Here is a 23,789-nt window from a genome sequence, read left to right on the forward strand (position 1 = left end):
CATATTTCCTAAGGTAACATGTGCTGTCCAACGTTAAGAACATAAGAACAGCCCCACTGGATCAGGCCAAAGGCCCATCTAGTCCAGCTTCCTGTATCTCACAGCGGCCCACCAAATGCCCCAGGGAGCACACCAGATAACAAGTGACCTCATCCTGGTGTCCTCCCTTGCATCTGACATAGCCCATTTCTAAAATCAGGAGGTTGCACATACTCATCATGGCTTGCAACCCGTAATGGATTTTTCCTCCAGAAACTTGTCCAATCCCTTTTTAAAGACGTCCAGGCCAGACGCCATCACCACATCTTGTGGCAAGGAGCTCCACAGACCAACCACATGCTGAGTAAAGAACTATTTTCTTTTGTCTGTTCTAACTCTTCCAACACTCAATGTTGCCAGTGCGTTGACTGATTTTTACATGCACCTGTGTCAAAAGGACAGAACACAGATTTCTATCTTACACATCAGGCAGTACCTAAAATACAGAATGAAAACTAAAAAAAATTGATGTTTGTGTGAACGACCATTCATGCAAGGAAAAGATGCATCAGTGCTGAATGGGCTCAGGTAACATGAAAGTACACAAAACCATGAGGAGGAACTAAAAGTTTTAGGAAGCCGATTCATAATGTAGGCATCAAATCAAACTACTAATTCATGATTTGAAGCCCTGGTTTGAATCCTAATGTTAGGAGTGTATGAACATTCATCATGTTGAACCTTGGTGAAGACATAAGACCGGCTATGGTTAAAGTGAACGGGACAATTCTCACGCCAAGAATGAGAATGTGATTCCATGGCCCACTCCCATATGTTTAACCATGTTTATGAGCTGGCTGCTAGCATTATTTCTGCATAGTTCCTTCTATAAATCTGGGGTATGTCCTTACATGCTCATGGGACATATATTGTAGACAGAGTTCCACAATTTCTTTCCTTTGCCACAGTAAACAATAAGAAGATCTAGTATCTGAACATAGGGGATACAATACTGGATCACAATTTTGACAAAACCCATGGATCAACTAGTTTCTCAACTAATGTAAAAGGGCACCATACAAGGTTATACTGTGATTTGCTACGGTAACTTAATTTTTCAGTAGTCACTGACTTAATTCCTGTAGAAGATAAACTTGTATTGACACACTGGTCACAAAGCAGTCACACAATCATCACAATAATTGATCAATCAAATGAGATACCTGGTAAGATACTACAAATTGAAACTTAGACATAAGTACCTTGACACCCATCATTCCAGATTTCCCTTGTTGTCCTGGTTCTCCCTTTGTGCCCTGTAAATATAACAGTTGAACTCTGCGTAGTTCATGGAGCAATCTGCAAGGTCACTTGAGGAAGGAACATCTCACATAAACAGATTTCAACAAAGCATCTAACAGGGTTACAGTAATTCAAGGATTAAAAAATTATCAGTTATAAACATCTCTACTTCTACCACTCACAAAGTTAAAATTAGATAGTTGCTTAAAATGAGGTCATGGATCTAGTTCTTCTCTGCATTTCCACAATACCAACAGAAATTGAGCAGAATATTGTGCGACTACCACAGTCGCACAATTCAACTACACAGTCGCACACATCTGACTACTGTGTGAATGGTGTACATATAGCCACATGAAAGAGATAGGGAAGTGTGTGTGAAAATGAAGAGTGAACGGCCACAAAAGATCTCTCTCACTCATACTTGCATATGCAGAGCGTTTTCTATGTGGTTTCTAAGGATCCCAAAGACTGATTTAGCATGCCATACAAACACAGGCATTCTCATTTCCTTACATTTGGGATCCAAAAAGTTAAAATTATAAGGCACTAAACATATCTGATGTACATATGTGTACAAATCAGGGCAAACCTTAGGGCCAGGTCCTCCAGGCAAACCAGCTGCTCCCTCAGGTCCAGGCACACCCTAAAGATTAGAAATCAAGACCACATGTAAGCAATAATTCAAGTGTTAATAAACATATAGCTCTGGCACACGAGAGACTATACTGCAAAGATCCAATGTAAAATTGAAGAAAGGGAAGTTGGAAGTACCATCATAATCAAGGCATACAGTAACACCTTATCCCCTGGGGGCTGGGGATAAGCATAGGCCCTCCATTTGGCTGTACTTGTCATAAGAGGCGACTAAACAGACACCGGATAGATGAGACTCGTCAGCCTGGGAAGGCAGCTCATCTGAGAGAAGGAAAACTCTGATCCCAAACCTCCACTGCCTTGTGGCTACATCCAGTTATGGAAAAGGCTTCAGGAGTCAACCTCAAGGCAAAATCCAGAGCTGGAGTCTCTGAGGCAGTTCAAGGCTGAACACTGTCATGTTCTGGCAACTCCTGTGATGCTGCTGGAACCAATCATATTGGCCTCTGCCTTTCCGTTGGACCATTTCAGCGATGTGGAGAGGGGGGATTTGCTGCATGGGAAACAGTCTATCCTCCATATCTACTTTACCCAGGATTCGCGCACTGGAGAGGACACTCTGTTCCAGAACCACCATTCAGAGCGCGATACCATAGTCGTTCCGAGACTGAAGGATAACAACAACCAACAGTAACACTTTCCATTAAAGCATTTCTTCACTTTTTCCTTAATCTGAATTTTATTCTGTAAACTGTCTTGAGTGCCCATCAGTGTGGGAGAAAGGCAGAATATAAAGTCTTCAAATAAATAAAATCAATCCATCTCTCTCTCTCTCTCTCTCTCTCTCTCTCTCTCTCTCTCTCTCTTACTCTCATTACAAGGTATACACACTTTTCTTCCCAGTTTCAGTGGCTTTAAAAAAATAAATAACATTAATTAACTGCTTATTTGTGTATATTTAGAGGTTTTATAAACTGCTTCAATTAAACTTCAATAAAAAATTTCAAAGCGGTGAACAACTAAACAGAGAACAAATTAAATATGAAACAATTAAAAAATAAAGAACAAAATAAATATGAAACAATTAAAAAGTATGGCACCACAGATTACCAAGCATACTCAAAGATTAAAAGCCTGCTTAAAAGAGATGCCTGACAGCATAATGCAATGTATGCAGGACTTACTTCCACAGACGTATTCATAGAATTGCAGTCTTAATAGTCTTGTATCCTACATGGAATCTGCTCAAATCTGTGTCAATTCAACACTTTTTCAAGTGGATCCGGGAAGGTGGATCAGATATTGGTAATGCCATGGTGGCTGATACCAACCCCCTTATCAGCCTCACTTGGATCCCCTCCCCACCCTGTTCTCCACCCCATTCCACCCCTTTCCTGCCCTGTTCCACTCACCCTCTTCCCCATACTGATTTATCAGTGCTTATCAGTTCCTTGGTAGGCCACTAGTGTGTGCTGCTCACTGCTTTTGCTGAATGGCAAATTGCCCTTAAGAACATAAGAACACGGCCTTTGTAATGGCTGTGATGAATGGCACATCGCCTTTTGCGACAGTGATAAAGCATGCTGCGCTGCTGGAACACAAGCTCCGGCAGTGCAGGTTTGGGCCATTACACTGCATTCCTTTATACGTTTACCTGCAAGTAAGTATCATTTAACTCACCTAGAACTCACTCCTGGGTATACACACATAGGAATGTACTGTTAGCCACAGATTTGTTTATTTAAAATATTTATAGACCACTTTTTAGAATGAAAAATCTTTTCCCCAAAGTGGTGTATCAATTTAAATACAACTAAGAAGGACAAGGACTTCAATAATTAAAAGAAAAGCAGTAACAGACAAGCTTTAGCAGTAGCATTAAAACAAACAGCAACCAGGAAAATCACAACAGCAAACAAAAATCAATCAAAAGCCAAATGGAATAAAAATGTAATAAGGGTCTGCTAAAAACAAGCCATAAGGGAGCCTGAAGAACCTCCTATATAACAAATCCCACAAATCCCATAGCCACAGCACCATCAAAGAAAAAATGATTCCTGCTAATTGCACTTGTGTGAGTCACAGGCCAGAGAGCAAAGCCTAGGAAGATTAAATTAAGGCCTGCGTCTGCTCATATAGATGCAGGCAAGGTGTTTAAAAATGGTATTATTTATTTTACTCAGAAGTAAGCCCATTGGGTTCGTAAGGCTTACTCACCAGAAACAAACACCTCTAGCAATAAGCAAAATATGGTCCCAAGCCACTAAAGGTAATAATCACCACCTTTAATTAGGTTTAGAAAGTAAATGGTTTAGAAAGGTTTAGAAAGTAAATGATAAGTAAGTAAGTAAATGGTAGAGAGTAGATGGTAAGAAAGTAAGTAGAAAGTAAATGGTAAGTAACACAGGAGACATAATACAAGTGTGATTCATTCAAAGCATGTTAGGAGCCAGCATTACATGTTAAACCAAATGCAGTTTCCAAATTGTTTTCAAGAGCAGCCCCACATAGAGTGTATCACAGTAGTCAAGAATAAAGATAACCAGTGCCTGAATAACTGAGGCTAGATCTGACCGAAGTTGATAAACTGCAATCCTGGACAGTGCTGCTACTTGGGCATCCACCATCAGCGCTCAATGTAGGACCACCCTCTGCTGCATACCAATGTCTTCAGGGGGAGTGGACACCATCAGGCATCAAAGAGCATAGCCACTCAAACAACTTTGAAATCCCTGGAACAGGACTTATGTGAAAGATGATGATTTGGTGCAGTTGGATCAAGTGCATTTTGAACTTCATAACCATAACCACAAATCTTGTGGTCTCTATGTGTACAGTCTCACATCTCCCCATCTTCCCCGGCTAGTCTCCAGATGACTCACTGGCCTTTAAAATGTGGTTTGGTGGGCTGTACGCAAGCATGGGAAAGCTTGAAGAAAGCCAGAATCTATAAAGCTCTTTCTCACTTTTGTGAAAACTATATTTACAACACTGCATTGTTCTGATATAAAAGCTGCTCTCACTAGTCATTCCCTATATCACTTGGGGGGGAGAGAGTGCAGTCACCAATGCATGCATATGTGAACTGACCAGGCTACCTCTCCTTCCATTGCCAAAAGACATGTTTCCAAACATCTGAGTAAGGGCTACCAAGTCAATTGAGACAAAAGGATCCCGTTTTCTTTACATAATGCCTAACGCATTACAAGGTTAACAAAACCCTCAATTCATTGATCATCTGTTGGGTGTATCTGGCCTCCTGGCCCCTCTGCCCACACACATCTCCACGCTGTAGATATCCAAGTCTTCTGTAGTTTTGAAAGGGTCCATAACTTTGGGAAATGGTCCAGGTAAAAGGGTAGGTGTAAGAGCCATTCCCTGCCAGAAACAAAAGATAACTAGGGATACCAAAATCACATGGAGAAGAAAAGTATGTTCCTCTGGATACATTTTCAACATGAGCCAGTGGACAGTAACACACACTTATTTATCTGCACTTCATTAAGCCCTGACCAGGTCCATTTAGATAGCTTTGTAGCTTGCAGTCTAATAATCTTGCAGTCTACTGTCAGTTTAGGGACAGTGAATTCTTCAGATCCTAGAGCAGTAGATTCTCCATTCAGCAGCCTCCATCAAAACCTTCATGGAGGACACAGTACCCTGAGTAGTACTTGAATAATGTCCAGGCCAAAGCTGAGTGTTAAGTAGTATCAGGCTTGGAAGAAGGGCTATGTGCAGTCTCTTGAGGGGAACACACTTGAGATGTTGCTTACTATCATTCAGGAAATCTATTTTAAAGCCTGTTGTTGCTGTTGCTGTTGCTGTTAACAGTATTTATATACTGCTTTTCAATGGGAAGTACACAAAGCGGTTTACAGAGAAAATCAAACAAACACCTAATGGCACCCTGTCCCAAAAGTGCTCACAATCTAAAAGGATGCAAAAGAACACCAGTAGATAGCCACTAGAAAAAACAGTACTGTGGTGAGGACGGCTAATTACTCTCCCCCCCTCCCCGCTAAATAAAAGAAGAGCACCCACTTAAAAAGTGCTTCTTACCCAGTTAGCAGGGGTTAGCAATAGGATTTTAAATTAGGAAGGGGGACACTGGCTTTTTCACACTGCATCCAAAGAACTGTAAGAAATTCCAAGCATTGGGGAGCCCTCCATTTCACCTCAAGCATCTGCCCAAGTTTCACAAAAAAAGAGTTCTGAAGGATGAAGCCTTCACACTCCTGAAACATCTTATTCTGTCAATGAACTGCTATAATGGGGAGGGGAGAGACACCTTCTCCCATTGAAAACTATTACAATTCACAATTTACCAACAAGAAGGATGTAGCATAACAAGGTTAGAAGCTGATGTAAAACCGACAGATTTCAATCTAGTCTTCCCACTTGTAAGTTCAAATTTCCCTTCCTTTGCCTATACAGGGGGGTCACCATATCTGTGGATCCCATATCTGCAGATTCACTTATCAGTGGATTGGGTCTGCCCCCCCCCCCCCCAGTGCAAGCATCCTCGTGTGCAAAACCCCCAGAGGAGAAGGCTTCCCTGGGTCTCCCAATGCATTATAAAGCATTTAAAATGTCACTTTCAGTTTCTCTCTGAAACCAGAAGTCACTTTTTTTTTGCCTTCTGAGCTCAGTCTGAGCTTCACAGAGGCTGGGGACGGACGTCCTCAGGCTCTGCTGAGCTTAGAAGCCTCTCCGGAAACAAGGGGAGGGCAACCTCCTCAGACTGAGGGGATGGGCATTTACCCATATCTGCGGTTTCAACTATCTGTGTGTGTGTGGGCGGGTTTCCCCAGAACGGAACCCCCGCAGATAAGGGGGCATGCTTGTATTTATCTTAACCAAAGTTGAGGAGACATGTGAACCAGTACAGACAACAATTCTGTCAACTATAATAAAGACTAGCCACATTCACTTTTAATCAGAGTTTGCGCATCCATTTCAAACTCTGTTTTCAAACTCATTAAGAAGGTTCTGGGTAGTGTTCACCACAGTTAGTTGTCAGCACACATGAAGCCATGTTAAATAAGGGAAGTGAGGAGGAATATAAACTAGAGGTGAGGGAAGGGGATAGCAGGAGACACATTTCTGAAAATAGCTCCTGATTTGAAAACTTCAATTTGTAGGAAGAAAGCATTACATCTGATTGGCACCGAAGTCATGTTTAAGTAAATGAGAATCTTTCTGTTCAAATAATATGATATTAAATTCATGTCCAAAGCCTTCATAGGCACAAAAATTAGTAGAACTGAAATAAAGCTTCAAAAGAACATCCTGTGAACTTTTAAGAGGTCTCCAGGGAAGTTCGATATCTTAAAGGAGAAGTTCCAATGAACAGCATTTTTCATGACTTCAGTATTTTGCAAGGATCCTTTTCTTGCATAGTAAGTGGAAAATTGATATAAAAAGTGAAAAAAATATGAAATAATAAGAAATGAAACAAAAAGCATAATGTGGCCTAAGTAAAAATTTAGCAAGGTATGGTATCACTTCTTCTTTTTCCAAGACTGGCCACAATTTATGACAAATAAATCAATAAATTATTGAAACTGGCAACCATAATGGGAATAATCATTACTTAGTATGAATGTACTTCTGAATTTCCCTAATGTATTAAATATAAACTAATGTCAACAGGATTTCCATCTGGTCTGTTCAGGAACAAAAAGTATGACAAATAGCAGGAAAATTTCACTGTACAATTTGGTTGATTTCCCCGCACACCACTCAAAATATTCCCTGCACTGAGAATACATTTATCTTATCAGACAAGCTGAGAGAGGAAAAAAATTGCACTGAATGAAGAGCTCAAGAAGATTAATTCTACTAGCTCCTAAAATCAAAATGGTTGTCACTTAAGACATTAGGAAAAATAGAAATTACACCAGAATTAGGCATGGCAGAATTTTATAACACTCCTTTCCCTTCCCCTCCTCCCTATTGTATGTATTGTGTCAATCTTTATTTTTCGTATCTCAGGGTGGGGACCTGTCTTTTACTGTAAAATTTGTGAGCAATAAGGCCCACATGCTCTGCTTGGGCACCAGACTATATTCCCTCAGAGATGTGTTCCTCTTCCCTCTAGAAAATGGCCCTGGATGCAAGTTGCCACAAACTAAAAATACAAAGTTATGTGGAAAGAACTGATAGTATGAATGGTATTAAACTCTGCATTACATGATTATTGGCAAACGATCCATTGCCATCTTACTTATTTTAATGGGACTAATTCACACATATCCATTCTAATAAAAAAAAATCCATGTTTGCTCTCATGCATACACATTCTTTATTAACCCAGTGCAGACATATGGTAATAACCTAATCATTACTAAGAAACGGGGAGCATGTCACAAGCTCCCACCCCATGAATTGCTCCTCCCTTCCCTGGCTAGCATTGCAGATAGTGTATCATGTTTTTAAACTAAATTATAGCCTCCTGGTTAAAGCTACATCAGAGAACACTAAACGGATGACCTGTGTTGCGTCTAGGTCAAATGCCAGCTCAGTCATCAAGCTCACTGGTCATTTTCTCTTAGCCTAACTTCCCTTATAGGTTCTGTAAGGATAAAAGAAGGGAGAGGGGCAGCATGTATCATCATAAGCCTCTTGTACGAAGGGCAATATGAAAACAAACAAACCAGGAAAGGAAAGAGAAAGAATATGGAAGTTCACAATATGCTCTTAATCTGCATCTCTTAAAATGTCTAGAAAATAGGCATTGCACCTCCACCAGCTTGCTATCTTCAATGCCAACACCAGTGCCTGTTTGGTTCATAACTTCCAGTTCGCTGTTGTGGGCATTCTGGGGCCTGTGGAGGCCCATGGAGTGGGCCGCTGGCCCAGTGCAACCTGGAAGCAACCTCCAGAGGCTCACCAGCCTACAGAGGCTTTGTGGTGCGGTTGGGATCATCGTGATGCAATGATCATCGTGTTGCAACTCACCAGAGGATGAAGTGGGTCACAGTGCTAGAAAGTTTGGGAACCACTGTACTATACTACAGCTCAGTCTACTATACTATTATATATAGCAAAAGCCCTGATTTCAAGTGAGAATCCCAAATAAAATTCAAACAATATTATTCAAACAGAAGCCGTATTACGGGAGCCATAACGCAAAGTAAAGCTTCAGCAGAAAGAAGCTGCATCCTCTAAAATCATTCCCACCAAAAATGCAAGGAGCACCACTTGCCAAGAATTATGAACTATATTTGTGAGGCCTGCCATCTGTTGAAAATCAATACCACTCACTCTGGAAAAAGCATCATTTGTAGAAGTTATTAACCGATCAGAACAGAGGCGCCTCCTACTCATAAAAGAGTTTAATAGGATGGAAACAATAAATGATTTCAAGTTCCCTTATAAGCAAGTGACATAAGTCCTGTTTGAGCTCACACGCAAGCCTTTCAAGAAGACGTCTAGCACAATGAATAGCCCAGGTTCTCTTTGTTAGGAAATTATTTCATTGCAGCGTACATGTAGTGCCCAGCATGAATGTAACATAATTTAGAATGTTCACCTACAATTCTGTCCCAAAATTTCTAACATCTGGGTTTGTTTGCTTTTTAAAAAAATGCAGTTATTTTCAATGGAATTCACTGAATTCCTGATGTGTTTTACAAACTGAATGTACTTGTTTCCTTTGCAGTAATAGGTTTCCCCCATGTGTTTAATTAATTGACACTGATTTGAAGGCTTTCATCATGTCTATAAAGACAGTTCAGTATCTAAAAGACTACAGTAGCATATACATACAGGTGTTCCTGGTGATCCGTTTGTTCCTTGTTGTCCTGGAGGTCCAATTTCACCCTAAAAATCCAATAATACATGTTGCATAAATTCAGTATTTGTTTGAAAATTTTCTTGAAAAATAAATAATTTCAAAAGTCTCTAAAATATCTAATTAGGTAGATTAGAACAGCGGTTCTCAAATTACAGGGAATTTGAGAACCGAGATAAGTCTTGGTGGGGATGGGGGGATGGTGACAACACGATCAAAATGAACATGCTGACACAGGGGTCACAGGGGCTTTTTTCGTACCTACCCCCCGTCTGCAGCAGCTTCCGGGAAGTGCAGGGAGCCCTGCAGAGCCCTCTGCAGGGCTTTCAATGCCTCAGAGCAGTGAAAAAATATGACTGCGACCCACTCCCAATTTCATGATCACAACCCAGAAGTGGGCTGCAATTGCATTTTTTTAATGTTTTGAGGCATTGGGAGCCCTGCAGAGAGGGTCCGCAGGGCTCCCTGCACCTACTGGAGCCTGCTGCAGACACGGGTAAATACAAAAAAAGGCCCTGTGACCCTGGCAGCAGCACAATCAGTCCAATCGCATTGTCAACATCTCCCCACTCCTGCCCCTTAAAAGGACATAGGCAGAGGTTCTTGGGCTGGTAGATCTCCAGTTTGAGAACCCCTAGATTAGAAGATTCTAAAGCAGTGATTCCCAAACTGGTGGGTCGCGACCACCAACCAGGGAAGCACTTACCTAAGAACATAAGAACTGCCCCACTGGATCAGGCCATAGGCCCATCTAGTCCAGCTTCCTGTATCTCACAGCGGCCCACCAAATGCCCCAGGGAGCACACCAGATAACAAGAGACCTGCATCCTGGTGCCCTCCCTTGCATCTGGCATTCTGACATAGCCCATTTCTAAAATCAGGAGGTTGTACATGCACACCATGGCTTGTAACCATTTGCTTGTAATGGATTTTTCCTCCAGAAACTTGTCCAATCTTCTGCTTATCACTTATCCTGCTCTTTTAAGGGGAGGGAGTAAGGCAGACATGTGATCCCCAGGATCACACTGCTGTCAGGGACGGCAAGGTTTTTGTTTTTTTTAACTTACCTCCAGCCAGTACTGAAGTCCTGGTGGAAGTCCAGGTGGACACTTTGCGAAACTGAAATTGTCCATTTTTTCTTTTTCTTTTTACACTTACAGAGGCTTGGGGAGCCTTGCAGTGGGTTCCCCAGACCCCCAAGGACTCTGGCACTGGCTGGAGACAAGTACAAAAAAAAAACACCCTCCATTCCCCAGCAGCAGCACAATCCTGGGTATCACATTGCTGCCATAGCCCTTCCCCCACACACAATACTCCCAACTACCTTGTAGGAGTTTCGGAAGCACTGTTCTAAAGCATCTGACTGCCCAATCCTATCCCCCAACACTGGAGCCAATGCAGCCATGCTGGCGAAGCACACACAGCATACAATATTGGGGGTGGGGACAATCGGACAGCCAGCAGAAGGCAAGTAAAAACATTTATTATTATTCTCTCTCCCTCCCCCCCCCACCCCAGTTTGTGGCAGTGACCCAAAGTACACATTACTGGAAAGTGCCCTGCACTGCCAAAATCTGAGTCCTGGCAGTGCAAGGCAACCATAGGATTGGGCCCTGAAAGTTACACTCTTGCTGTTCCTGTTCAAGGAGGTATGTCAGGTTCTTCGTCCCCATTGAGGGCTTCCTCCAACAAAACAGATGATTTAAAGCAGCAAGACGAAGGCACCAGGTGTGTCACCCAAATGACTCCTGGAGTTTTCTGCAGATAAGATACATGTCCCACTTCATATGCAACTAGAGATGCAGAGAAACTCACACTGTGAGAAAATTTAAGACCTTCACTCCACTTTTCTTTCTAATGTATGAAGTTGCTCAGAGTCATTTTTACCAAAAGACAGTAATACAGCTAGTCTGCCCACAGTGGCACCAGATATCCTTCTATATGTAACTTGTTGTTGAAGAAATCAACAGAACCTCTTACAGCCCAATCCTAACTAAAGTCTCCCGCGCCAATGTATTGGCACTTGTGAGGGCTATATTGCAGCATGAGGGGAAGGTCTCCTCAGGTTTCACTGCTGGAGGTCTCCTTGAGGTAAGCAGCTACAATGACTCAACTCAGACCTGTGCCAGCCATATAGCTGGCACAAGTTCACACTGATTTGTGTTGGCAGATCAGGCCCAGGAAGGGGGATAGGATATGACATGTAGTAAGAAAAGGATTGGGCAATTAATTTGTTGAAAACCAAGAATTAAGCATGGACAGAAATACATTTGGCTAAAATTTAATCTACCATGGACTATACGGAACTCTTGATATGCAGAAATGTGTAGGTTATCAATTTGGGGGGGGGGGAGGGGAAATATAATCCAGCCAACAACCATATAGTAAAAATGTGAGGGTTTATCTCGTTTTATTGAAAGCAGCAAGCGCACTTAGCATAAACTCTAATGTTACATCTTTATGAATACCTTTTCTCCTTTTATTCCTTGAGCTCCAGGTATCCCAGGAATTCCCTTGAAAAGAAGTTTAAATACATTTCAAGTTAATATTTAAAACACAATTAAAGCTGGTTCCTTAATTCACAAATTCATTGATGAGAGATGATGTGCAAGTGAGGAAGCATGCAAATTCCTCCACGTCAGGCAGCACAACCCTCTTTGGATATTCTCCAACCATGGAGAACACCCACCATTTCAGAAGCCCATGACTGTACCAGTAAGCCTTGCTGCTGCTATGCTCTGAAACTCGTGCTCTGAATTCGTGCTTATTTTGTCGCTAATCATGGGGAGGATCTTTCCCCAAGCGTAGCATCTTTCTATGTAAACTAACACTAAAATAAGCATGAGGCGTGATGAGGTGGAATTTAAGAATGCATCAGTGGGTGGTCTTGCCAAGCATGAATTTTCTAAGAATGATTGCTTGCCATGGTTAGAGAATGTCTAAGGAAGGCTTGCGAGAAATTTTAATGTGTCCTATTTGTTTAATTTTTTTAGCTATTTTGAGCCATCAGAATTGCACATGTAGATCACAAATGCTTACACCCTAGCACATTATCTCCTATGCGAAGGAGATAATGTTGTCCCCTAAATATTTGTTCTGATACTGTCAATTCTCAAGCTTTTTAATAGGCTTCAATGTCCTCTACTAAAACTCTTTATCTTGCAATTCTTTAATTAATAGGTTTTAAAAGGTGGTAGAATTTGAAAGGTCCTGTTTAGCTGGAGAAGTATCCAACCGGCTTAATCCAAGAGTTTAATTCATTTATTACTGCCCATAATAAATATTTTGATAAAGAAATTCTTCTTGTTTTTAAAATGTGACTCAGAATAGGCGTGGCGACAACAGCAACAATACTTGAATTCACCTACAAAAGAAGGGAAGTGTTTTCTTTCAGAAATACAGGTCCAGCCTATTTATAGGTCATTTTGCATTGGTGAAGGGAGGGCCTGAGTGAAGTGCTGATGGATTGTCTTCTTAATGACTCTTATCTTAGAGTCAAAAGGTCAGCAAGGCTGTTTTTCAATCACTGAAGCAAAGAAACTTAGTTTTTTAAATTGAGTTTTTTAATCCACTTGAGTGCTTGGAACTGAACCCATGCAAATAATTAGTCTCAACCTGTTTGTACAAATAATTGGCACAAGTTTTGAATCTTCTCTCTGTGACCCCAAATTCTGATTGTGCTGGTACATACATTGTAAGCAGAACAACTGTAGAGGGAAAAATTACTCATCATCTGGATAAAATTTGCTTTTCTATAAAAGTCCTTGTTACACAACTTATTTTTCTTGATACACAGAAAGCTGGTAGAAGAACAATGAGAATATGAAACATTTGGCAAGATGATTGCCAGTTCAAGTTTCTTAACTAACATAGGCCTTCAAACGGAACCTCAAAAGGACATGCTGGAAGGGGAACACACATCTCTCTAGGAAGAGAGATGAGCCTGTGGCAGATACAGTTTTCATTCCTTCAGGAACAGCAGAAGTCCTTTCTCCCAAGGTCTTCAGCACAGTCCCTGCTACATCCCATGCACAAGCAGTGGACCAGGCTGGTTGGGAGAGATAAATAAATTTTACCTACTTCTTCCACCAATGCCTGGGGTTCTGCAGAGCTACTCAGATCTATGCCAGCTGGAGTATTAACTGTTTCGCCGCAGGGGCATGTCAGGTCTAGGACAGGAGTTTTAGATCCTGCTGATGCTACTGCCACTGAGATCCACCATGTCCCAGCCCAATCCCCACCCTGATCTTCCCCTACCACTACCAGACCCGATAGCCAGTTTGCATGGCACTGCTGCAGGTGCATGGCCTCCAGGCCTTTGCACCTGTTGCAGTTCTCTGCACCATGGTAGAGAGGCTGCTTCTCTCATGGCCTGCACAATATGTTGGTGGATCTCACAATCTTCCAGCATTCTGCACAGATAGGATTGGGCCCTAAGAACTGTGTGGTTGAATGCCCCCTAGTGAAAGGATACTTGCTGATCCACATTGGCTTTATTGCAGATCCCCACTGTCCCATCATTCCAAAGAAGTTTGGAAAGAAGAGAGTTCACTAAGTGCTGTTGGCAGCATCTAACAGTGATGTATCCCTGGAGGTATTAGGAGGCCAGGAGAGTACTTTTTAAAAATTATTCTAAATACTGAACTTGGTGGTCTCAGGTCTGTCAGCTGGGCAGTGAAACAGGGCCACCCATGGACAAGATACTGGCTTCTGGATACTCAGGAGACTTCTCAGGTATGCACAAACAAAAATTGTTTATCAATCACAAGAAAAAAAGAGAAAAAATAATTAAAACAGCTCAGCACGAACTGATCCTGCTCAGTGAAATATGGAAAGTCAAGGATAGCTGAGAACCATCTGGGACAAGATGGGAGAAATGTGACCTGCTCATCTCCAAATAACTTAGAGCAGCGTTTCCCAAACTGTAGGTTGCAAGTCACATAAAGAGGTGGCACAGATCTGAGCAGCCCAGAGCTGCTCCAGGTTGCTTGGGACTGGGTTTAGGATCCAGCACAAGTGCTGGATCCTGGTCCCCACTCAGTTGCAGCCGACCCATGGGCCAGCCCACACACACACACCCTGGAATGCCTCTTTCCCACCCTCCCCCTCCCCTCTCTAACCCCTGCACCAGCCTGACTCTGCCAGCATGGCTTTCCCAGTCCACCTGCACTGCAGGCCTCCCTCCTTGAACATTGGCACAAAAGTGCTTTACGGTTTTTTCACAACACCTCTGGGCCAGCGCAAGGGACTTGCACCAGCACTTCTGAGGGTCAGGATTGTGCCCTAGGAAAATGCATTGAGCCCTATGGAAAATGAAACTGAGTTACACATGTGCATTTACTCATGCATACGCAGATACGCCTTGCCCACTTTGAAGAGCAGGCCAATAAGAACACAACATCACCAGAATGGTCTCAATCCTATCAATGTAGGTCCCCCAAAAACACGTGAGAAGGAAGTCCCCCCTCCAATACAAGGAATATATATCGAGCCCTATGAAAATGGAGCTGCAAGTGCACATTAACTTGCATGCAGAAGAACATGCATGCTCCTACTAAAGGAGAGGCAAAGGGGAACGAAAGGCCACCAGAATGGTCTGATGAATGTGGAGCTCAAACAATGCTCCAGAAGGCAGCCCCCACCCCCCACCCCAAAAAAAACTGTACTAAAAAGGCTAAATATAGAGGCTTGAGCAGCTGGTAAGGTGCAAATGGTTTTTTTGTCTCATAAAGTTAGATGGATTCCAAGAGTGTCATTTAATGCTAAAACCTTTGGGAATGCTAAAACTTTGGGAACCACTGGCTGACTGTAGCCTGGAGAGAGAAACCAGAGTTGGGGAAGGGAATGCTTAGAATCTTTTCCCTCTCTAGGCTAGACAAGGTGACTGGAAAGGGGCAGGAAAAATGCATTTTTACCCTCTCCTTTTGAAGTCTCCTACCCTCCTTTCAGCCCTAAATTGTACTATGAAGTTCCTGCAGTAGGCTGGCCAGAGACCTGGAGCATTTTTCCTAAGGGCTGCGGAAACACCACAATGTTGTTTTTCTTCTAATTGCATTGTTTGATTAGGTAGCCTAAATCCACAGGTGCTTGTATTCTCAGAGGCACATACATAACTGTGGGCACAATCCTAACCAGGTCTACTCAGAAGCAAGTTCTATTTTGTTAAATGGGGCTTACTATCAGGAAAGTGTGGTTAGGATTGCAGCCTGTGAAGGTGTCGGAGTTTAAGAAAAAAAAGGGGGGGGAATCTCACAACAGTTGCCTTATGAGGATGACTTCCTGAGTGGGACACATAGATGACCGTTAACATGACCTGTCTGCAGTTGTTTTTTCCTGGCACATTCCAGGCATTTATTTATTTTTGTCACAGAAGCCAATGACATGATGGATAGTGGACCTGAACTATTCTGATAGTAAACATTCAGAAGCAATGGTCCACCTGGTTGTGAACCCGCTGCCCAATAGCTGATTATGAAGATTTCACCATTTGAGATAATGTAAGCAGTGTAAGAAGTTGCAGCAGTGCCATAAGAACATAAGAACAGCCCCACTGGATCAGGCCATAGGCCCATCTAGTCCAGCTTCCTGTATCTCACAGCGGCCCACCAAATGCCCTAGGGAGCACACCAGATAACAAGAGACCTCATCCTGGTGCCCTCCCTTGCATCTGGCATTCTGACATAACCCATTTCTAAAATCATTAGAATTGCGCATTCTAGGTTGCGCATACACATCATGGCTTGTACCCTATAATGAATTTTTCCTCCAGAAACTTGTCCAATCCCCTTTTAAAGGTGTCTAGGGTAGACGCCAGCACCACATCCTGTGGCAAGGAGTTCCACAGACCGATCACACGCTGAGTAAAGAAATATTTTCTTTTGTCTGTCCTAACCCGCCCAACACTCAATTTTAGTGGATGTCCCCTGGTTCTGGTATTATGTGAGAGTGTAAAGAGCATCTCCCTATCCACTCTGTCCATCCCCTGCATAATTTTGTATGTCTCAATCATGTCCCCCCTCAGGCGTCTCTTTTCTAGGCTGAAGAGGCCCAAATGCCGTAGCCTTTCCTCATAAGGAAGGTGCCCCAGCCCCGTAATCATCTTAGTCGCTCTCTTTTGCACCTTTTCCATTTCCACTATGTCTTTTTTGAGATGCGGCGACCAGAACTGGACACAATACTCCCGGTGTACAACGGCATTATAATACTAGCCGTTTTGTTCTCAATACCCTTCCTAATGATCCCAAGCATAGAATTGGCCTTTTTCACTGCCGCCGCACATTGGGTCGACACTTTCATCGACCTGTCCACCACCACCCCAAGATCTCTCTCCTGATCTGTCACAGACAGCTCAGAACCCATCAGCCTATACGTGAAGTTTTGATTTTTTGCCCCAATGTGCATGACTTTACACTTACTTACATTGAAGCGCATCTGCCATTTTGCTGCCCATTCTGCCAGTCTGGAGAGATCCTTCTGGAGCTCCTCACAATCACTTCTGGTCTTCACCACTCAGAAAAGTTTGGTGTCGTCTGCAAACTTAGCCACTTCACTGCTCAACCCTGTCTCCAGGTCATTTATGAAGAGGTTGAAAAGCACCGGTCCCAGGACAGATCCTTGGGGCACACCGCTTTTCACCTCTCTCCATTGTGAAAATTGCCCATTGACACCCACTCTCTGCTTCCTGGCCTCCAACCAGTTCTCAATCCAGGAGAGGACCTGTCCTCTAATTCCCTGACTGTGGAGTTTTTTCAGTAGCCTTTGGTGAGGGACCGTGTCGAACGCCTTCTGAAAGCCCAGATATATAATGTCCACGGGTTCTCCCACATCCACATGCCTGTTGACCTTTTCAAATAATTCTATAAGGTTCGTGAGGCAAGACTTACCCTTACAGAAGCCATGCTGACTCTCCCTCAGCAAGGCCTGTTCATCTATGTTTTGAGATCCTATCTTTGATGAGGCATTCCACCATCTTACCCGGTATGGATGTTAGGCTGACCGGCCTATAGTTTCCCGGGTCCCCCCTCTTTCCCTTTTTAAAAATAGGCGTGACATTTGCTATCCTCCAATCTTCTGGCACCGTGGCTGTTTTGAGGGACAAGTTGCATACCTTAGTCAAGAGATCTGCAACTTCATTCTTCAATTCCTTAATAACTCTTGGGTGGATGCCATCAGGGCCCGGTGACTTATTGATCTTTAATTTATCAATGAGGTCTGAAACATCTTCTCTTTTAACCTCTATCTGACTTAACTCCTCGGTCAGGAGGAGCCGTTCGGGCAGCGGTATCTGCCCGAGGTCTTCAGCCGTGAAGACAGATGCAAAGAACTCATTTAATTTCTCTGCCATCTCTAAGTCTCCTTTTATCTCCCCTTTCCCTCCCTCACCATCCAGAGGGCCAACCGCTTCTCTGGGGGGTTTCCTGCTTCTAACATATTTGAAGAAGCTTTTATTATTCCCCTTAATGTTGCTGGCCATGCGTTCCTCATAGTCTCGCTTGGCCTCCCGTATCACCTTCTTACATTTCTTTTGCCACAGTTTATGTTCCTTTTTATTCTCCTCATTAGGGCAAGACTTCCATTTACGGAAGGAAGCTTCCTTGCCCTTCACAGCCTCTCTAACTTGGCTGGTTAGCCATGCGGGCACCCTCCTGGATTTAGTGGAACCCTTCTTTCTTTGCGGTATACACCTCTGCTGAGCCTCTATTACTGTTGTTTTAAGCAGCCTCCATGCACTCTGGAGAGATTGGACTCTTTTTACCCTCCCTTTCAACCTCCTTCTAACCAGCCTCCTCATTTGGGGGAAGTCTGCCTGTCGGAAGTCAAGGGTTTTTGTTAGAGATTTGCCTGGTATTCTTCCCCCAACGTGCATGTCAAAACGGATCGCAGCATGATCACTGTTCCCCAATGGCTCCGTAACACTGACATCTCTAACCAGGTCCTGAGTATTGCACAATATTAAATCCAGAGTCACCTGTCCTCTGGTGGGCTCTGTGACTAGCTGCTCTAAGCCACAGTCATTTAGCACGTCAAGAAATCCGGTTTCCTTATCGTGACCAGAACACAAATTGACCCAGTCAATATGAGGATAATTGAAGTCCCCCATGATTACAACCCTGTCCCTCCTTGTCACCTCCCTGATCTGTTTCCTCATTTCAAGGTCCCCATCCGATTTCTGGTCTGGAGGACGATAGCACGCCCCCAGTATTACATCGCTGCACAAGCCTGGTAATTTAACCCACAGAGATTCTACAGTGGAATTCTACAGTAGTGAAACTACTGCTAGTTCCCGTTGTGCCTACTGGACCAAGTGAGACAGTAGTGGGTGGGCAGAAGGGAATGAAACTGGGTGGGGAAAATCAGGTCAGGGAGGTGGCAGGAGGGGGGTGGATCCAGCAACAATGACACACACTGGATCCTATCACTTCTTTTTAAAATCTCCCTACACCTTTCTTCTCCTTAGACCTGCACCAGCTAAAGAGCCGGCAATCAAGAGCTGTTGGCAATCATGAGGCTTACGAAGGGTAAGAGAAAATAATTTCCCTTTCCCCTCCAAAGCTCCCTGATCCTCCTCCAGAAGATTCAGTGCAGCTGCACCAATGGGGGGGGGGAGAGAGAATACGATTGGACTCTAAGAGGAGCAGCTTGCCTAAGGCCATCTAGTGAGTGCTTCTGGTCCCAGCTTAGTCTGGTCCCAGCTTAGTCTGGTGTTTGCACACCAGAAGTGGTTTTGCTCTTTTTGAACATTCCAAGCCTCGGGGAGCCCTGCGGAGGGCTGCACACCGTTCCTGGCACCTCCTGCTGCTTGCCCAAGCCCACAGTAAGTAAAGGCATCCTCTCTCACCCCCTTAGCGACGCGATGCTGGAGACTGCATTGCTGCCCTCACACCTCCCCTGCAAAGGCTTACTTTGGGAGTAAGTTTGAGAACCACTGCTGTAACCTATGGCAAATAGGCTTAAAGTGCAATCCTAACCAAATTTTCAGCACCGAGGTAAGAGAACAAACATTGCTTTACCTTGAGGAGGCCTCCATGACTGCCCCCAAACTGTAGGATGGAATACATGTCCCACTGGCACAGCTATGCCAGTGGTGGAAAGTTGGTTAGCATTGCACCCTTGGTCTTAGAAATAGTGGTCTGAAAGCCTAACAGGGCAATCTCTGAACCAGAAAGGTAGTATGATCAAGAGATGAGTCACTTTCCTGCAACTCATCAAGAAATACCAAAATCTTTTCTTGATATCTCAGTGATTTCCCCAAATGCACATAGTAAAGTAAATGATTAATGCATTGTACATTGTGAAATGTAATGCAGGATTTAGTGCCTGCTGGAAAAGATTCAATCTCCCATTAATGTTATTTTCCCATCCAAACATCACCAGCTAGCAGCTGCAAAGGCTAATTAATGTCAGTTCAAACCCAGAAGGGGCGACAAAATTTCTTCCTATGTTTTCTTAGCGCAGTTTTCTCATTTTCATAACTTGCGTTCGTTTTAGTTTGATGGACCTGGATTTTGCCCAAAGGAAGATGCTCAGAAAAAAAGGGACTGAGAAATCTTAAGTGCTTGTTTCACACTTAAAACCATCCTGAGTTCTGAAAAGATTTTACAAAGCCACTCAACAGATACTTTTATATGCAATATAAAGATTGTGAACCTGAGTAAGTTAACAGCCAATGTAATGTTAAGGGTTGATTTGAAAAGACAGGCATTACTTAAATTGTCAGAACAATACTTTGGAGTGATCAAAACATCTGGCATGTGTTTGAAGCTTGATATAATACTTGTTAAATTCAACCTGTAGCATGAAATGATACAATTCTTTTTTCTTTTCTTTTCTTGCACAGACTGCTTTATGAGAAATGATAAGAAATGCCTGTCTGTCTCTAATCAAACACTAATACAAACCAGATTATTCATGCAATTGTTAAACCACCAAGGAAAACAGAATCATTGGAAACATTACAAATGGGAAAAGTGCCACTCTCTGGGAGTGTTAGAATACATTGTATGGAATAATTCATGATTCACTGGCTTGGGGGGAAAACAGCCTTTGGGGAAGTCCTTTGTAAAACTAACTCTATCCAGCAACATTTTTCCTTTAATGGCAAATTAAAAATTTTAACCTGCTATTCAGTTTCACTGTTTGTACAAAGTAGCAGGGTATTCTATAAACAATGCTGTCTTTAAAAGGCTGATTTTCAATCTCTCTCTATCCCCCCCCCAATGCATACACACAAACATACACACACAATTTTTTAAGCTTCTATGTTCTCTTCTACCACCTCAAAAGTTTCTGCTCTTCAAAAGAGACTGCTGTGTTATCCAAAGACAATAGCTGTGTTTGCCCTATTGTGTTGCTGGTTATTGTTTGAACATCAACCTTTCCCCCAAGTGACCACTAAACAAAGAGACCAGTTTGAGTCAGCTCACTGGACCATGAAATTAACTTGGTTTCCTTAAATGGGAAACTCAGAGGCTCAGGTGACTCCCTCCCCCCAGGACCCAGTCCAACAGTTGAAACCTACTTAATGGCCAGAGGTTATAAAAAGCAGCTTTGTCCAGGTGTAACAATGGAAATAACTGGTACTCCACAGGGGCCCACCCACCCATCTGGATGAAAAAACTAGGGAACTGGAACATTGTGAGTAAGTTGGGTAGGGAAAGTAACAGGAGAATTTGAATCAGGCTTTGCTTTATTTGCTACTTAGCTTTTAACATCCTTGCCAACTGTTGCCTCCCCCCTCTTTCTCCTTTTATTGGGTTATCATTTCCTTTTTCTTTACCCTTTCTTCTCCACTACTCTGATTTTTCATCACTTTTTTAAAAACTCCTTGTATTTTTACTGTTTCATCTGAATTGTCCTGGAAGGGAGAAAACTGCTACAACTCTCAGCCCACCAACATTCCGCTGAAAGGGTGAAGTGGTGGATGCATGCTGCTAACTGCTAAGAACTGCACCCCTTTTGCCTTCTGTCTACTGTTACAATCTTCTTCAGAAATTCCAGGAAATTGGCAGCAGTGACACTGGTGGGAGGCAGCACTGCACAGGTCAGCCACTAGCAGAGTTCTGCTTGTGGTTGGAGTGGATTGGGGGAAGATCTCTGCAGCACTGATGTCCTTCATAACTAAACACCCATCCAGAGCCTGACACACACACTTAAGAACATAAGAACAGCCCCACTGGATAAGGCCATAGGCCCATCTAGTCCAGCTTCCTGTATCTCACAGCGGCCCACCAAATGCCCCAGGGAGCACACCAGATCACAAGAGACCTCATCCTGGTGCCCTCCCTTGCATCTGGCATTCTGACATAGCCCATTTCTAAAATCAGGAGGTTGCGCATACACATCATGGCTTGTAACCCGTAATGGATTTTTCCTCCAGAAACTAGTCCAATCCCCGTTTAAAGGTGTCCAGGCCAGATGCCATCACCACATGCTGTGGCAAGGAGTTCCACAGACCGACCACACGCTGAGTAAAGAAATATTTTTCTTTTGTCTGTTCTAACTCTCCCAACAGTCAATTTTAGTGGATGTCCCCTGGTTCTGGTGTTATGTGAGAGTGTAAAGAGCATCTCTCCATCCACTCTGTCCATCCCCTGCATAATTTTGTATGTCTCAGTCATGTCCCCCCTCAGGCGCCTCTTTTCTAGGCTGAAGAGGCCCAAACGCCCTAGCCTTTCCTCACAAGGAAGGTGTCCCAGCCCAGTAATCATCTTAGTCGCTCTCTTTTGCACCTTTTCCATTTCAACTATGTCTTTTTTGAGGTGCGGCGACCAGAACTGGACACAATACTCCAGGTGTGGCCTTACCATCGATTTGTACAACTGCAGGCTCCTCAGATCTAAACTAGCAAAAGAGCAGGCAAAGATCTGAGGAGTCCCATAGGAGACCAGGCATTGACCAATGAGGTAAACAGTATTTTTCTTACAATCTTACAACTCCTGGTTGGCCTGGTCCCCTGCTGGTGCAGAGGACACAGTGACTCTTGCACTGGTTGCCCTGCATGCTGTGCACCAGCCGGGGATAAGATTGGAATTAAGTATGTATTCAGCACTTTAAGAGTTAACTAAGTATATACTCAACTCTCCCACTGAAATCAAAACTTTGTTTATGTTAACAAATTATGGGCCTCAAAAATTATTGTAACATTGGCTGGAGTCTGCTGTCTGCAATTATGAGTAAATTTTCAAAATGATTGCTTGAGAATTAATGGCATGATATTTCTCAATGGAAAGACAAGCACAAGACTAAGCACAAGACTAAATGGAGTCCTTTCCTCTTCCTGGAAAGGTCTTCAGCATGTGTGCCCAAACATGCAAGTTCTGCAGAATACAAACCAATACAAAAAGTGGGAGGCCCATGACTGCACTGCAATCACAACTCATCCAGTCCTCCCTCAGCTATCCAGGGCCCCAGCTAACGAGTCCTGAGCAGAGGATCTTTGTGAGCAAGGGCCCAGGGGAGGTGAGAAAGAGTGAATGGCCGGGCCTTTCAATATATGTGGTGGCAGGCATATCATGGGCCAGCCAGGGATGAGAAAAATAACTCCAATGTTTTATGTACCCTCCCCCATTTACATAAGTACAAACTAAACCACTTGGTTCATGACATTCTTCCTGAATGGTACACTAAACTGATAATTCTGTTTTATGATAATAACTTTTTCTTTTCCAGATTAACCATTTTCTCACATGAATTAGTCAACACAAATTTGTTGTTTCATTAGTGTTTTTACAATATTGCTTTTAATATGGTCATCCTCGTTGTAACCATAAGGAAAACAATCTATTTTGTATTTCATTTATGGCAGCGAAGACTCCAACACTGCCTGGGCCAGTGAGTGTGTCGACTTGAAATGTTTAGTTTCTCATGGAACTAAATTATTGCAGCCCACATTTTGTAATAATTTTTTGTTTGAGATCAATGTTTACAACAGGTCACGATGATGAAAAGTAATCGCAGGACATACAGAAGTCAGGTAAAAGGAATGCCAGAAGACAGGAAGCTGAAGAAGGGGCACAGAGTAAGCAGGGGACTGAGCAAGTGAAATCTGAATGACCAAACAGGTAGAAAAAGAGGCCTTTGGAAAGGACCCAAGAAGTGGGATGGCCCAGTGGTAAGG

At 43.1% G+C, this 23,789-nt stretch overlaps 1 protein-coding gene across 1 annotated transcript in view; it reads right to left on the reverse strand.

Annotated features, from left to right (window-relative positions):
* Positions 1–23,789, reverse strand: part of COL21A1 (collagen type XXI alpha 1 chain) — a 94,715-nt gene that overhangs the window by 18,496 nt on the left and 52,430 nt on the right. Inside the window, exons 17-20 of the mRNA XM_066612420.1 lie at positions 12,142–12,186; positions 9,649–9,702; positions 1,874–1,927; positions 1,242–1,295 (exon numbers count right to left, since the gene is read on the reverse strand). Of these exons, the coding sequence (XP_066468517.1) occupies positions 1,242–1,295; positions 1,874–1,927; positions 9,649–9,702; positions 12,142–12,186 (207 nt within the window). The remainder of the gene's footprint in view (positions 1–1,241; positions 1,296–1,873; positions 1,928–9,648; positions 9,703–12,141; positions 12,187–23,789) is intronic.

Source organism: Tiliqua scincoides, chromosome 1 (assembly GCF_035046505.1).
Source record: "Tiliqua scincoides isolate rTilSci1 chromosome 1, rTilSci1.hap2, whole genome shotgun sequence".
Classification (NCBI taxonomy): domain Eukaryota; kingdom Metazoa; phylum Chordata; class Lepidosauria; order Squamata; family Scincidae; genus Tiliqua; species Tiliqua scincoides.